General features: G+C 37.9%; 1 protein-coding gene across 4 annotated transcripts in view; it reads right to left on the reverse strand.

Moving 5' to 3' along the window:
• The window catches only part of PRDM5 (PR/SET domain 5), a 220,907-nt gene that overhangs the window by 137,934 nt on the left and 67,951 nt on the right, over nucleotides 1-15,022 (reverse strand). For all 4 annotated transcript variants that reach the window (XM_017497574.2, XM_017497573.2, XM_037727504.1 and 1 more), the window contains exon 3: nucleotides 10,751-10,873. In XM_017497574.2, coding sequence (XP_017353063.1) covers nucleotides 10,751-10,873 — 123 coding nt within the window. The remainder of the gene's footprint in view (nucleotides 1-10,750; nucleotides 10,874-15,022) is intronic.

The raw sequence follows: 15,022 nt of genomic DNA on the forward strand, positions 1-15,022 counted from the left end.
TAGTCAGCTGGGTGCAATGGCTCACGCCTTTAATCCCCGCACTGTAGGAGGCTGAGGCAGGCGGATCACTTGAGGTCAGGAGTTCAAGACCAGCCTAGCCAACATGGCTGGCAAAATCATGTCTCTACTAAAAATACAAAAAGTAGCCAGGCATGAGGGTGTGCACCTGTAATTCCAGCTACTCAGGTGGCTGAGGCATAAGAATAGCTTGAACCCAGGAGGCAGAGGTTGCAGTAAGCCACGATTGTGCCACTGCACCACTCCAACCTGAGCAACAGAGCAAGACTGTGTCTCAAGATAAATAGATAAATAAATTAATTAATTTAATGTAATGCCAATGTCCTGCACAAGACCACTATAAATGAGCACATAGAAGGTGCTCTATAGGCCAGGCATGGTGGCTCATGGCTGTAATCCCAGCACTTTGCAAGGCCAAGGCAGACGGGTTGCTTAAGCATAGGAGTTCAAGGCTAGCCTGGGCAACAATGCAAGACCCTATCTCTACAATAAATTTAAAAAGTAGCTTGGCAAGGTGGTGCATGCCTGTGGTCCCAGATACTTGGGAGGATCCCTTGAACCCGGGAGATGGAGGCTGCAATGAACAATGATCATGCCACTGCATGCTGGTCAACAGAATGAGATCCTGCCTTTAAAAAAGAAGAAGAAAATTAAAGAAAGAAAGAAAGAAAGAATCAGGCTGCACAGAACTTCCGTCTTTAAAAAAGCTGAAAAGTGGCTTGGCACAAACATATAATCATAAGGATTTAACCCTATCCCTAGGGTCACCAAACCACTACATCTAATAAAGATCTCAGCACACAGTACAATAAGACTTCTTCCCCACAGGGCATTTCTTGTGTCTATAAAGTCCTTATCTTTCCAAAGCCGAGAGTGGCCACAGAGCACAGCAAGCACAATGTCATCCACAGTAAACAATACTCAAGTGGCCTAAGAGGATGCTTCCCATGCAGGAGCTCTGTATCAGGGTGCATAGGCCACTGCCATCATTGTGGGGCAGGCTCACTAGGATTCAGTCACTTCACACAGCAGGTTGTCTCTTGAGTACTGAATAATTAGTGAGAAGTCTTTTACATGCACCAAATTATAATAGATGCTTTGGAAAAGCTTTCTAAGAAATAAAACAGATTTTACTTTGTTTCATATACAGATGAAATTAAAAGACAAAATCTATACACCTGGCAGGAGTGGTGATAATGAAATTTTAAGCTTACTCTATTGGAGCATACAGGTATACTTCGTTTTACTGCACTTTGCTTTATTGTGCTTCATAGGCATCACATATTCTACAAATTGAAGGACTGGGGCAACCCTACATTGAGCTCTCAGAGCCATTTCTCCAACAGCATGTGCTTATTTCATGTCTCTGTTACTTTTTGAAAATTTTGGCTGGGCACGGTGGCTCATGCATGTAATCCCAGCACTTTCAGAGGCCGAGGGGGGCAGATCACCTGAAGTCAGAAGTTCAAGACCAGCCTGACCAACATGGAGAAACCCTGTTTCTACTAATAATAAAACATTAGCTGGGCATGGTGGCATATGACTGTAATCCCAGCTACTCGTGAGGCTGAGGCAGGACAATTGCTTGAACCTGGGAGGTAGATGTTGCAATGAGCCGAGATCACACCATTACACTCCAGCCTGGGCAACAAGAATGAAATTCCATCTCAAAAAAAAAAAGATTGCAATATTTCAAACATTATTATTATTATTATTGTATCTGTTAGAAAAACCTGCGATCAGGAGACTTTGGAGCTACCGTTGTAATTGTTTGGGGGGGCCACCAAAAACCATACCTATATGGTGGCAACCTTAACTGATAAATGTGTGTGTTCTGACTGCTCTACCAGTGGCCCTTCCCCCACCTGTCTCCCCCTCCTCAGGCCTCCCTATTCCCTGAGACACACAATATTGAAATTAGGTCAATTAATAACCCTACAATGGCCTCTATGTATTCAAGTGAAAGAAACAGTCACACATCTCTCACTTTAAATCAAAAGCTAGAAATGACTAAACTTATGAGGAAGGCATGTCAAAAGCTGAGACAGGCTGAAAGCTAGGCCACTTGAGCCAAACAGCCGAGTTATAAATGCAGAGAAAAAGTTCTTGAAGGAAATTAAAAGTGCTACTCCAGTGAACACACAAATGATAAGGAAACTGAAACAATCTTATTGCTGATATGGAGAAAGTTTGAGTGGTCTGGATAGGAGATCACACCAACCACAATACTCTCCTAAGCCGAAGCCCAAACCAGACCAATGCCCTAACTCTATTTAATTCTAGGAAGTCTAAGAGAGATGAGGAAGCAGCAGAAGAAAGTTTGGATGCTAGCAGAATTATGAGGCCTAAGGAGAGAAGCCACAGCTATAACATGAAAGTGCAAGGTGAAGCAGCAAGTGCTAATGGATAAGCTGCAGAAAGTTATCCAGAAGATCTAGCTAAGATATTAATAATTAAGAAAACTGGCTACACTAAACAACAGATTTTCAATGTAGGTGAAATAGTTCCACTGGAAGAAGATACTATCTAGAATTTTCATAGCGAGAGTAGAAGTTGACACCTGACTTCAAAGATTCAAAGCACAGCCTGACTATCTTATTAGAGTCTAATGCAGCAGGTGACTTTAGGTTGAAGCCAATGCTCATTTACCATTTGGAAAATCCTAGGGCCCTTAGGAATTGTGCTAAATCTACTCTGTCTATGTTTCATCAATGGAATAACAAAGCCTGGATGGTGGCACTGTCATCTGTTCACTGCACAGTCCACTGAATATTTTAAGTCCACTGCTGAGAACCACTGCTCATTTGAGAGATTCCTTTCAAGGATAAAATTTGATTTTCAAATATTATTTCTGAAACACACTTCATAAGGCTATTGCTGTCATAGTGATTCCTCTGGTAGATCTGAGCAAAGTAAATTGAAAACTTTCTGGAAAGGACTGACATTCTAAATGCCATTAAGAACATGTGTGATTCATGAGATAAGGGCAAAATATCAACATGAACAGAAGTTTAGAAGTCGATTCCAACCCTTGGTTGACTCTGAAGTGTTCAAGACTTCAGAATAATAAGTAACTGCAGGTGTGATGGAAATAGCAAGAGAACCAGACTTAGAAGTGGGGCCTGAAAATGTGGCTGAATTGCTGTAATCTCATGATGAAACTTGCATAGATGAGGAGTTGCTTCTTATGGATGAACAAAGAAAGTAGTTTCCTTAGATGGAATCTACTCCTGGTGAAGATGCTGTGAATATTGTTGAAATGACAACTAAGAATTTCAAATATGACATAAACATATCGGATAAAGCAATAGCATGGTTTGAGAAGACTGACTCCAATTTTTAAAGAAGTTCTACTGAGATAAAATGCTATCAAAAAGCAAAGCATGCTACACAGAAACTTTTTGTGAAAGGAAGAGTCAATTGATGCATCAAACTTCATTGTTGTCTTACTGAAGAAATTACCAAAGCCACCCCAACCTTCAGCAACCACTACCCTGATCAGTCAGCAGCCATCAACATCAAGGTAAGACACTTCACCAACAAAAAAGATTCTAACTCACTGAAGGCTCAGATAATCATTAACATATTTTAGCAATAAAGTATTCTTTAAGGGTATGTGCATTTTTTAGACTAATATAATGCTACTGCACACTTAATAGACAACAGTATAGTGTAAATATAACTTTTACATGCACTGTGAAACCAAGAATGGTATGCTTTTTTACTGAAATATTCACTTTCTTGGAGTGATCTGGAATGAAACCCAGAGCATCCCCAGGTGTGTAGAGGCTAAGTGTTTTGCATATGTTACCTCATTTAATTTAATCCTCACAAAAATCCAATGAGGTAAGCATTATTACAATCGACTCATGAAGAAGAGCAGTTTCAAAGAGCATTTTTACTGCTATGGAGGCAGAGCTAGATCATCTTTTTAAGTCACAGTATCTCCAGTGCTCGGCCTTGGGCCTGACACATAACAAATGCTCCATAGCTATCAGTTGAATAAAGGAGTTAAGTAACTTGCTCAGCCAGCAAAAGTCTGAGTCAGGAATCTACTTCAGGTCCTTTAGACAATAAAGCTCATGTTCTTTCTACTGCCTAAAACTGCCTTTCTTAATGTTATCCAAACTGGGTTAGGTTCTGCATTCTTTCTCATTCTATATCAAGTGCTTGCCTTTTCCATTTACTCTAGGCTTATTCCATCCTTCCATAAAGCAAATTCTCCCCACTGATCACTGTTGTAGCCAGCCTTGAAGATGGATGTCTCAACCCCTGGGATGTCTCAACTACTGGTGTCCAGACCATCATGTAGTCCTTTCCTGCACTGTGCCAAAGTTGGCCTATGTGACTAATAGTATTCAGCAGAAGTGATGCTATGGAATGTTATTTCTAAGATTAGGTTATAATAGTTTGCGGCTCACTCTTTTTCTCTTTTTTTCCTCTCTCTCTCATTCACTCTTGCTCTCACTTTCTCATCACCCTCTCTGGGATAAGCAGGCTGTCATGTCCTGAGCAACCCCAGAGACAGCCCACGTGGTGAAGAACTGAAGCTTCCTGCCATGTGAGAGACCATTGACACAGAATCTCCAGCCCTAATCAAGTCTTCAGAGACTTCAGACTTTAATCAAGTTTTTGCTGGCTGACCACTTGACTGCAACCTCATGAAAGTCCCTGAACCAGAACCCCAAGAATCTTCAGTTAAGTTGCTTCTAAAGTCCTGACTTACAAATTGTATAAAATAACAATGCATGGTCATTATTTTAAGCTGTTAAAATTTGGAATAAATTTGTTACAAGAAATAGATAACTAATATGACCATAAATACATACAGATAAGGCAGGCTACATGAAAGTCATTCTGAAAAATAACTCAAAAGTCATACTCTAATAAAAGTGACTGACAGAACCTTCGTATTTGTCAAAGATTAGGTTATAAAAGATTCTGTTTTATGGCTGGGTGAGACATAGACACTGGGAAGCAGGGTTGGTCTTCAATAGAAGCAGAAAAGGAAACTTCCTCTATGGTTTCTGGGATGAGAGGCACAGAAAGTCCCACCTAATTAAAAATTTCCCCTACACCTAACCTGATAGGCTCTGATTCTGAAATTTTACTACAGTGTACCATTATAATAATTTCAAGAGATCCAAATGTCACCTTTTTCACATTTTTAGCACATTAGCTAGCAGCCAAAATAAGGCAAGAGGAGACAAAAGGAAAAAGAGACAAGAATAGATGTTGCCTAGGCATGACATGTATATGAAGAAGAAGCAAGTGCAATGCTTTATAATGAATTAAGGACAGTTTGGGAACACAGAAAATCAAGGAACATATATTATAAATAACTTAAAATATATATTCTAAAATTAACCTGGTTTAAAAATGTTCAGCAGTTTCAAAAATATCTAATATCAAGTTCAGAAACACAAAAGGTTTTCTTTCTAAACAGTGTCTCAACTCTAAGGTATTAGAACAGAGGGGTTAAAAGAGTGGACAATGAAGACATATACCCTGGGTTGAAGTTCAATCCAGCCACTCACTGGCTGTGTGGTCTCAAGCAAGTTACTTAGACTCTCTTGTGGGTCAGTATCCTTATCTGACCATGGAAGATGAAATTTATATGATAGCTTTCTCATACAATAACAGTAAATAGTTAATAAATACATTAATAAATGAATAGCTACTTACTGGCATGCAGTAAGCATTCAGTAAGTGTTAGCTACCATCATTATCATTTTAATGATTAACACAGATTTCAACTTTACCACTATATATAACTTAAGGGTATTTCTACAAATACATATTTGCCCTGTCAATAAACTACAAACTTAATGAAAATAATATTGATAAGTAATAAAATTCCCTGACATATGGCCAAAGCAGAGAAGGAATTTAAAATCTCACAGGACCAATTGGTTGCATTTTTACTTTAGTTTAAAATTTTACCCTAATAAAACACAAAGATGTACCTTACTGGAAGGTAACCTATTAGAAGATTTATCTGCAAGTTATTTAGATGTTATTTTTTAGGTTATTATTGAAGAAAATCACTAGCAGTTGTACTTTACCATTTTGTGACAGATTCTTAAAAATATGGTAAAAATATCATTTGTATAAATCTGGTAGAAAAAAACAGAAATAGGAAAGATAGAGAACTGGAAAACACCATAATTTCACATGTAAATAATAAATCTTTTTGGTATTTCTTTTTGTTGGTTGCTTAGTTGGCACTGCTGAATTCTTTATCAACATTATTTATTATTCCTGTGGATCTTGGTAGCTTAGTGACAATGGAGAATGTCTTATCTGTGCTTGAAAAACAAAGTTGCTTCTCTCTTTAGAGAGCCACATGTGATTTTCCAGCCCTCCATATTTAAATTTCACGTGTCACCAGAGAATACATTGGCCCCAGGATACATTGCCTATGACTGTCCATCCTTATGCAAGGCAGAGAAAGGAGGTTCAATAATCTGTGATAAAATAACTGCTGGTAATGAGGATTCTAAACTGACATCAGAACTGGGGCAGAGCTGTGAGAATATCTCAGCTCAATACCCAGAGACTTCTCACCTCATTCATACCATCTTCACATCCTGATACCCCTCATGAAGTTCAAGAGGACCCAAACGTTTTTACCTTTTTATGTAAATTGGTCATGTATGGCAAACAGTCCCAGAAAAGACATGCCTGAAAATATGTGCTTAAGAATATGAGCTGTAGCACTCCATCTCTGAAATGTTCAAAGAATTAATAGTTTCAACTGTAAGTGGTATGAAATATTCATTTTCTATCAAAAGACAGAAATTTTTAAGAGTCTGCAAAACACCAACTAGGTCAGAAATATTTTTAAGCTACATATACATTGTTTTCCTTTAGTGCAACAAAATTAGCATTTAATAAGAATCACTCACTTCTTATGGGGCTTAAGAACATTTTAGTTCATTTTAAGCCACAACTTTCACATTTAGAATTTTCTAGTCATAGTTGTAAACTTTTCAGAAGTCTAAACAGACAGTTAAATGATTATTCTGAAAAGTGTGCATATGGGAAGAACTGTTTGCTTACTAGATCCCTCTTTGATAATTCAGCTACTTAAGTTATTATTTCCAACGCAAATTTTCTAAAATTAAATAAATTGCAAAACTAGAAATATAATCATGTCTCCAAGAAGGAGTTCCAATCTTCTGCCAAAACAGACCTCAACTTCATAATCCCTTGTCCAAAAAAGTTGGACTAAGTATTGACGTTTTCCACCAAGCAAGCCACATAGTCACAAATGTTTCTCATTTACTCCACTCCTGGGATATACAGCTCAAATAAAAAATTTCCTGAATACCCCAAATTTCAGATGCAATTTGGAATGCAAGTGATTCATAATGTTATGCAGGAAACATTGTGATCTTCTTACCAACTCAGTGTTTCTGGAATGCAATCTTCAGGAGATCATTCCAACCAATTAGAAGGCTGACATCGCTTTCAGCCATGTGACCCAACTATTATGCTCTCTGCCCTTAGCTCAGATGTGATTTTGAACCCTCAGCAATCCTCTACTCCAGCTACTGTTCAAAATAAGAAAGACTTACCTCAAAGGAACTAGCAAAGATCCCTACTGTGATCTATGACAAAAAACATGGTAGCAGTGCACTGCATCCCCATCAAAAAAGTGCAAAACAGTGTTAAAAGAAATTAAAGTCCAGGCACAGTGGATCACGCCTGTAATTCCAGAACTTTAGTAGGCCAAGGCAGGTGGATCACAAGTCAGGAGTTCTAGACCAGCCTGACCAACATGGTGAAACCCCATCTCTACTAAAAATACAAAAATTAGCCAGGCATGGTGGCACACGCCTGTAATCCCAGCTACTCAGGAGGCTGAGACAGGAGAATCACTTGAACCCGGGAGGCAAAGGTTTCAGAGAGCCAAGATCGTGCCACTGCACTCCAGCTTGGGCAACTCTATCTCAAAAAATAATAATAATAAAGAAAGAAATTGAAGCCACTGTCACTGCTCTGCACCAAAAGCCTCTCAGAGTAGCCTCTGAACATACTTAGATTCTAATTCAAGAGTAAAATTTCAGTGAGCCTTCCAGTTAGATGAGTCCTTTTCTAATCCCACCTCACTCCCCTTGTTAAGTCACTAACAATTTATTGGAGTACCTGTCATCTTTTGTGATTTATATTTTCTTTCAAGTAAAAAACACAGTTGATATAGAGGAAGAAAAGTACTGCACTGAATGTACTAAATGAACATAAAAACTGTCAGTCTTAGACAATGTGATTACTGAAAATGGTGAAAGATCAAGGTATAAACACTTACTGACATTGTTTTCCATTAACTAAAGGGATCATCACAAGGAAAATATTTAATTAAGGGGAACTCCTAAGCAATGTTTATCTAAGGGAATATAAGACGAAACTCATAACACTTTGAAAGTTTAGGCAAAGAAAGAGACCTACTGATTCTACAGAAATAGCAGACAATAGGAAGACATTTCTCAAATGGAAGGAATTTGGGGAAGGCTTAAAATCATTAGTTACATAGAAAAAGAAAAAAAAAATCTAGCATAAAGAATATTCTCCACAATCACAATGATGGAGAACCTACCAAAACAATGGATTGGCTAACATTTACAAAGAAACAAACTGAGTCTGCAAATTAAAAGATTGACATAAATGATGTTCCCATGAGATGAGTTTGCCTCAGAAAGCCATTAAAAATATATAAATACATAGAAAAAAATAACATCTACATGTTAATTAAAAAAATAAGATCAGTTTAAACTTGTGGTTGGATCAATGCCCATCATGAATAATCAGAAATGTGGCTTGAATATATCTGGCTGTCAGAGGTCCTATTTTCCATCTCACCTCAGCTGTTTGATAAGAGTCATCTCTCATGCATTCATACAAAAAGGGACATTAATCATATTGATTATCTAATACTTCTTTGTACTGAAAAACATTGGTTAGATGACGTTAAGAAATTAAATAGTCAAGATGACTGTTTTCTAGTTACTTGAAAACTTGATTCTATGAATTTTCCTTCTTGCTGTTGATTTTATACTGAGAATTGAATGAAATCAGTGTAATTTCAACAAATTGTCAAACTATCATAATTTCTATGAATAAATGACCACAGGTACATGAAGCTTCTTGAACAGTGCACATGGTAGATTCTCAAATACTGTTCATTTCTTATTCTTTTCCCTTCCCCTCTTACTTTTGCCAACCAGAGCCTGACTTCCTTTTCTGCAGTTTAGAATCCAGGAAGATGAGCTTTTACACATAATCAGTAAATTCTCTGCCAGAATTTAACATTTCCTTACTCTTTTGGTCATCAGATCAATGTGTTATAACTGTAGGGTTCCTCTAAAAACTGCATCATTTTCTCTTCTTGCCTTAATTTCCATTGAGGGATCACCTAACTTCAATGCATACTTTGTATCAGGACCTAATGTTTTGTCCAGCAGTATGCTAGCATCCTGGGAAATTGAATTCAATAAAACACGATTCCCACCAGTGATAGTTAATTTTATATGCTAATTTGACTAGGCTACAGGGTGCCAGACAGTTGGTCAAACATTATTCTGGGTGTTTCTGTAAGGGTGTTTTTGGAAAAGATTAACATTTAAATCAGGACACTTGGATAAAGTATACTGCCCTCTATAATGCGGGTGGGCCTCAACCAGTCATACTGAGTCCTGAATGAAACAAAAGGCTGACCTACCCTAGAGTAAGAGAGAATTCTCCTAACAGTGTGCAACCTAGAATACTGGCTCTTCCTGCCTTATGGGTTTCCAAGAAGGATATCAGCTCTTCCTGGTTCTACTGCAGCTTCTGGCCATTGGACTTAAACTGGTACATTAGCAATGCAGATTTTAAATTTACCAGCTCCCATAATCATGTGAGCTAATCCCCTTTATATATATATATATATATATATATATATATATATATATATATACACACATATGTATATACACACATGCACATAAATATACACACACACATATATACATGCACATAGACACATATATACACACACATACAAATATATACACACATACAACCATATATATATGTATATATCTTTTTTATATTAAAAAAGGAATATAAGGATATATATCCACCTTTTTTTGGAGCCATAGTCTTGCTCTGTTGCCCAGGCTGTAGTGCAATGGCATCATCATGGTTCACTGCATCCCTGACTTTCTGGGATCAAGTGATCCTCCCTCCTTAGCCTCTCGAAATGTTGAGATCACAGATGTGAGCTGCTGCACCTCGGTTTCTCTGGGAAACCCTAAAACACCACCTGCAACAAGCTCAAAGCCTAGTCATGGGGAATATCCCCAAGTAAACCTTCTCCATAAAGCCTTTCCCAAAGAATAACACAAGGTACAGTATTATGAACCAAAAAACTGTCAAACAAATAATACTATCAAACATTCACTGAATGAAATAAAAGTACCTGAAAGCAAGATCTGCCAGTGACAATATCAGACTATGTAATTCATTCCCTCAGGAATTCTCATAAAGTGAGTGCCCTGATGTTAGTTTATAGCTAGGCTTGCCCTTTCCTACATATGCTGACTAGATGAGATTTCTCTGCTTTTATGAGTTAGTTACTGTCATTTGAAGCAGGTCATTTGGAAATAAATCTAAAACAGGGAGTAATGGTTATATATTAATTCATCCCCTCTCACAGTGCATAGTACAAATAAGAAGCAAATAAGCTCACTTGAATGGCAGCCAAGTTCTTCTGCTCCTGAGATGGTGCCTCATGAACGAAGCGAAGCCAATTGGAGTGCCGTGGGTTGGTAGCATCCAAAATGTACAAAACTTCTCCCTTACTCCCACGAACCTGAAACATTAAAGGTTCCTAAGTTTACAATGGAAGTCAGAATATTAGCTTTTAAACACATCAAGGTTAGAACATGATGTTTTTTCATAAATATACACCTTTCTATTGATAGGTGATAAATAAAAGATTAACATGCATTCTTCTCTTAAATACATGTATAAGTAGAGCCTACTATTTCATTTGGCAGATGTCTAGATGACTCACAATTGCAATGAACTCTCAGAAGCATCATGTGTTGATAGCTGTCTTCTGGTCAAAATTATTTTGCTTTGTAGGTATATTCCAGTATATGTATTGCAACTGCAATTGTTCAGAGAATAATCATTATTGCAACCATCCCCTTTTCTCCAAAGAAAAGTGTCATACTGCTTATTTCCTGATTGAGAGGGGTGGAATTAGAGCAATCACTTCTATTTCTCTCTGGATCTGCCTACTGAATCATCTCCATAAAAGGAGAACTTGCTCATCTAGCCAGTGAGAATCTGACATCCAATGAGACAAAATGTCATGTTCTTTACCAGTGAATGAATGAAATAGTTTCATTTTATCCTTTCATGGCCCACTCACAGATTGCTGAGAAGGACAGTGGGCTCTCTGGTTTTTGTCTCAGACCAAACGATCTCGCTGCTCAGACCTACTCTACATTCAACTGGAGAGGGAGGGGAGTAACTCCGAAAGCAGGTAGCTCATTGGACATTCTTGAATCCAAGTTGTTTGAAATCTAGCTTCTCCAAAACCCCTGCATTATCAGTTGCTAGGCACTTACCCAGTTTATAAAACTTATATACCAATCTCCATTCAACTCTCATTTCATGTTTCTATTCCACTGGAATCCAGAAAGGGAGGGAGAGGAGTGACTAGCACTCCATATCTCCAAGACCAAGTAAGTAACACAAATATACAGGTTACAAATTCATCTTGGCAGACTTGATAAGGATTCTAGATTTCTAAAACTTTATTTTATAAAATAAAGAACAATCAGTCCAATAAGGTATGTATTTTCATGATACATCTGGACAATCATTTGTTCATTCAACAAATAATTATTGGGTTCTTAATGGCTGAAGGTGTCAAGAATCTTTCACTGAACGAGACAAAGCCCCAGGCCAGATGGCACTTAAAAGTAAACAAATGTAAAATATAATTTCATTTAAAGATGAGCACTATGAAGACAACTAAAACAGAGCAGGAGAAAACAGAACTAAGGGAAGGGCTGTATTAGATGAGGCCGTCAGGGAAAGCCCTTTGAAGAGGTGACCTTAAGAGTTCTTAAGGGAGGGAACAGGCCAGTAGAGGGCTGGGAAAAGACTGTTCCCATGAAGCGGGTACAGCAAGGGAAGGGCAAAGAGAAAAAGGCCTTGGGTTTGGAAATGAATCAGGTGCGTTCAAAGAACAGTAAGAAGGCTATGGGACTGGAACAGGAGGAGCAACCGAGAAAGTGGTGGGCATTGAGATCTGACAGATTGGCAGACACCAGATCATGTGGAGACCTACAGGCCAGGAAGCCATCTAGACAGTTACTTTGAGTAGGTACAGTTATTTTTACCCAAAAACATTTTTAAAACCATCTGTTACATGCACTGCAAAAATTGATAGTTCAAGATTCTTGCATATAACACCCAGGGAAGAATACAGTTTACCTGCTCCTATCTGACATACTGCCATGTTTCTCAAACAATTCCTATCTTCTTAAATGGCTAAGGATCCTCAATAATCCTTTAAAAATCTCCTTTATGAAATGCCAGACCATTGCTGGGAAGCAAGAATTTCATTTTTAATAATTTTTAAAAGAGCAATTTAGGACTATAAAGATCTCATATTTATATACTTAAGATGCATATATGTGAAGGTATGGGAATTTGTAACACTTCTCATTAAATAGCAAACTCTCACTGAAAAGATCTGCTTTGGGAGGTGCCTGAAAATTGTCATGCCTCCTACTTACTCTTCAGAACACTCACTGCCCACTGGGAAATTCCAAAAAAGTCCAGCAACACTGATATGATAGAGAAAAAGTACACTCTAAACCTATCCCTCAATGGGCATGCCAGTTCACATTTCTTTTGGCAGAGTATACAAATAATTTTAAATATTTGGATATAAAGTCCTTCCTTTCAGGTACCCCCACAGCTATAGAACCAAAACTGTTTATATTGACAAACAGCTAAATTAAGCACAGCAGGTGGCAATGCCACCTCATACTTAAAAGAAAAATCTTCTCAGGAGAACTGAAATTGAAAATCTGTAACTGTTACTGAAGTCCACACAACCCGACTAACTTTATGTGGTGAAACACAAATGGATTTGCCCAGGGCATATCTCAGTTTGAGAGGACAGCACTACTTAGAGAATCGATTATGGCCCTTCTTAATCATACACTTATCACTCTGGAGTAAGCCCAATATATATCAGATGTGTTTAACATTTGGAATTCTTTCTTCAAAGATATGAAATAAAAAATATTTCTCTGTGACTTATTATAGTAAGAACATTTGAGTTTTTACCAGGAGCATTGTTTGTTCTTTGTGTATTTCAGCCTTTCCCCAGGCCCTTTGGCCCCAGCTACTTTCAATTATTCAGTATTAGTAACTTACTTTTCTTTTCAGTCCATTAGATATATGTACTTCCTGGTTATCACTTTCTCACACAATATTCCATCTGAAGGGAAATACAATATTTGATTTTTTACTAAATTGTTCTGAAGTGTTATTACTTTTAATACACAAATTTATGTGCTGATTTATTTTATTCTCAGAACAATGCTATCACAGCCAGCAATATACTACGTTACCTACATATTCATTTTTGAAATAACTTTCTTTGTTCATTAACAGAATCACTGCCCATTTTATTCCAAATATGCTTACCCAAAAAACTTTTAAGTTCTTAGATAAAGTTAAGATAAGTTAAGATAAAGTAAAGATAAGTTCTTTACTCTCTGGGGCCTACCTGTTTTCTCCAGCTTTCAAGTGGCTGGCCATTTCCTCATTCCATCAGTCTAGTCTTCAACACTCCACCAAAGCTGGTAGATTACCTGTGCACACGCCTTTTATCTCACTACCCTAACCACAGCGTTCTACTTGCTGACATACCATCTCAAAGAGACATCCACACGTAATCGAATCCATCTTTCCTCTTTCCAGAGACACCAAATCAAAACAACTCCAGACAGCTGGCTATTATTAAAGCCTCCATTTATCTATTTTAATTTGATACTGAACCCTGAGGTAATAAATTGAATATTTTTTAAATCTAAGGAATAAAAAAGATTGAAAATTCCTCCTAGTACCTTGTTCCAACAACTGACTAACTTTTGCTGCCAAAGTGTATTATGTTCCTATCAAAACTTAGTCTTCCAAATGCCATCTTCTTTCATTTGAATTTTCTTAGAAATGAAGTGTATTTGGTTACTGTCTGACTTACTGCATACCTGGGGCCAATGATGAAGTCAACGGTCTCATCGTGTAGTAAAAAACATCTGTCCCAAAATCCTGCTTGATTTGCACAGGCTTCCTATAGTAGTTACACAAAAAAGTTAGCTAAAGTAGGAAACAGGCCAGGCAGGTGGCTCACGCCTGTAATCCCAGCACTGTGGGATGCCAAGGCAGGCGCATCACCTAGGGTCAGAAGTTTGAGACCAGCCTGGCCAACATACAGTGAACCCCATCTCTACTAAAAAATACAAAAATTAGCTGGGTGTGATGCAACATGCCTATAGTCCCAGCTACTGGGGAAGCTGAGGCAGGAGAATCGCTTGAACCCAGGAAGCAGATGTTGCTGTGAACCAGCACCACTGCACTACAGTCTGGGCAGCAGAGCAAGACTCCATCTCTCAAAATAAAATAAAGTAGGAAAGGGAAAGGTACCCTTATGTGAAAATGAAAACTTTTATGCTTCTATATAGTTGTCCATATCTCTACGACTTTGCCACTTTACATTTAATGAAATTATCCCCTTAAGGGCATGTGGCAGGGTCTAGCCTCTGTTAAATGCTACTGGCATCACTTTTCAAGTATCTGAGAGAAAGAATGTGCTGGTCATTGCTACCACGTATCTATACCTTTTTTTCAGACTAAAGGTTCACAACACTGAGTATGTCATAGTTGATTTTATGTTCCCACCCAGAAAAAGACAGAGGAAACCAAAAAA

This window comes from Cebus imitator, unplaced genomic scaffold (genome assembly GCF_001604975.1).
Source record: "Cebus imitator isolate Cc_AM_T3 unplaced genomic scaffold, Cebus_imitator-1.0 Scaffold233, whole genome shotgun sequence".
NCBI classification, from domain to species: Eukaryota; Metazoa; Chordata; class Mammalia; order Primates; family Cebidae; genus Cebus; species Cebus imitator.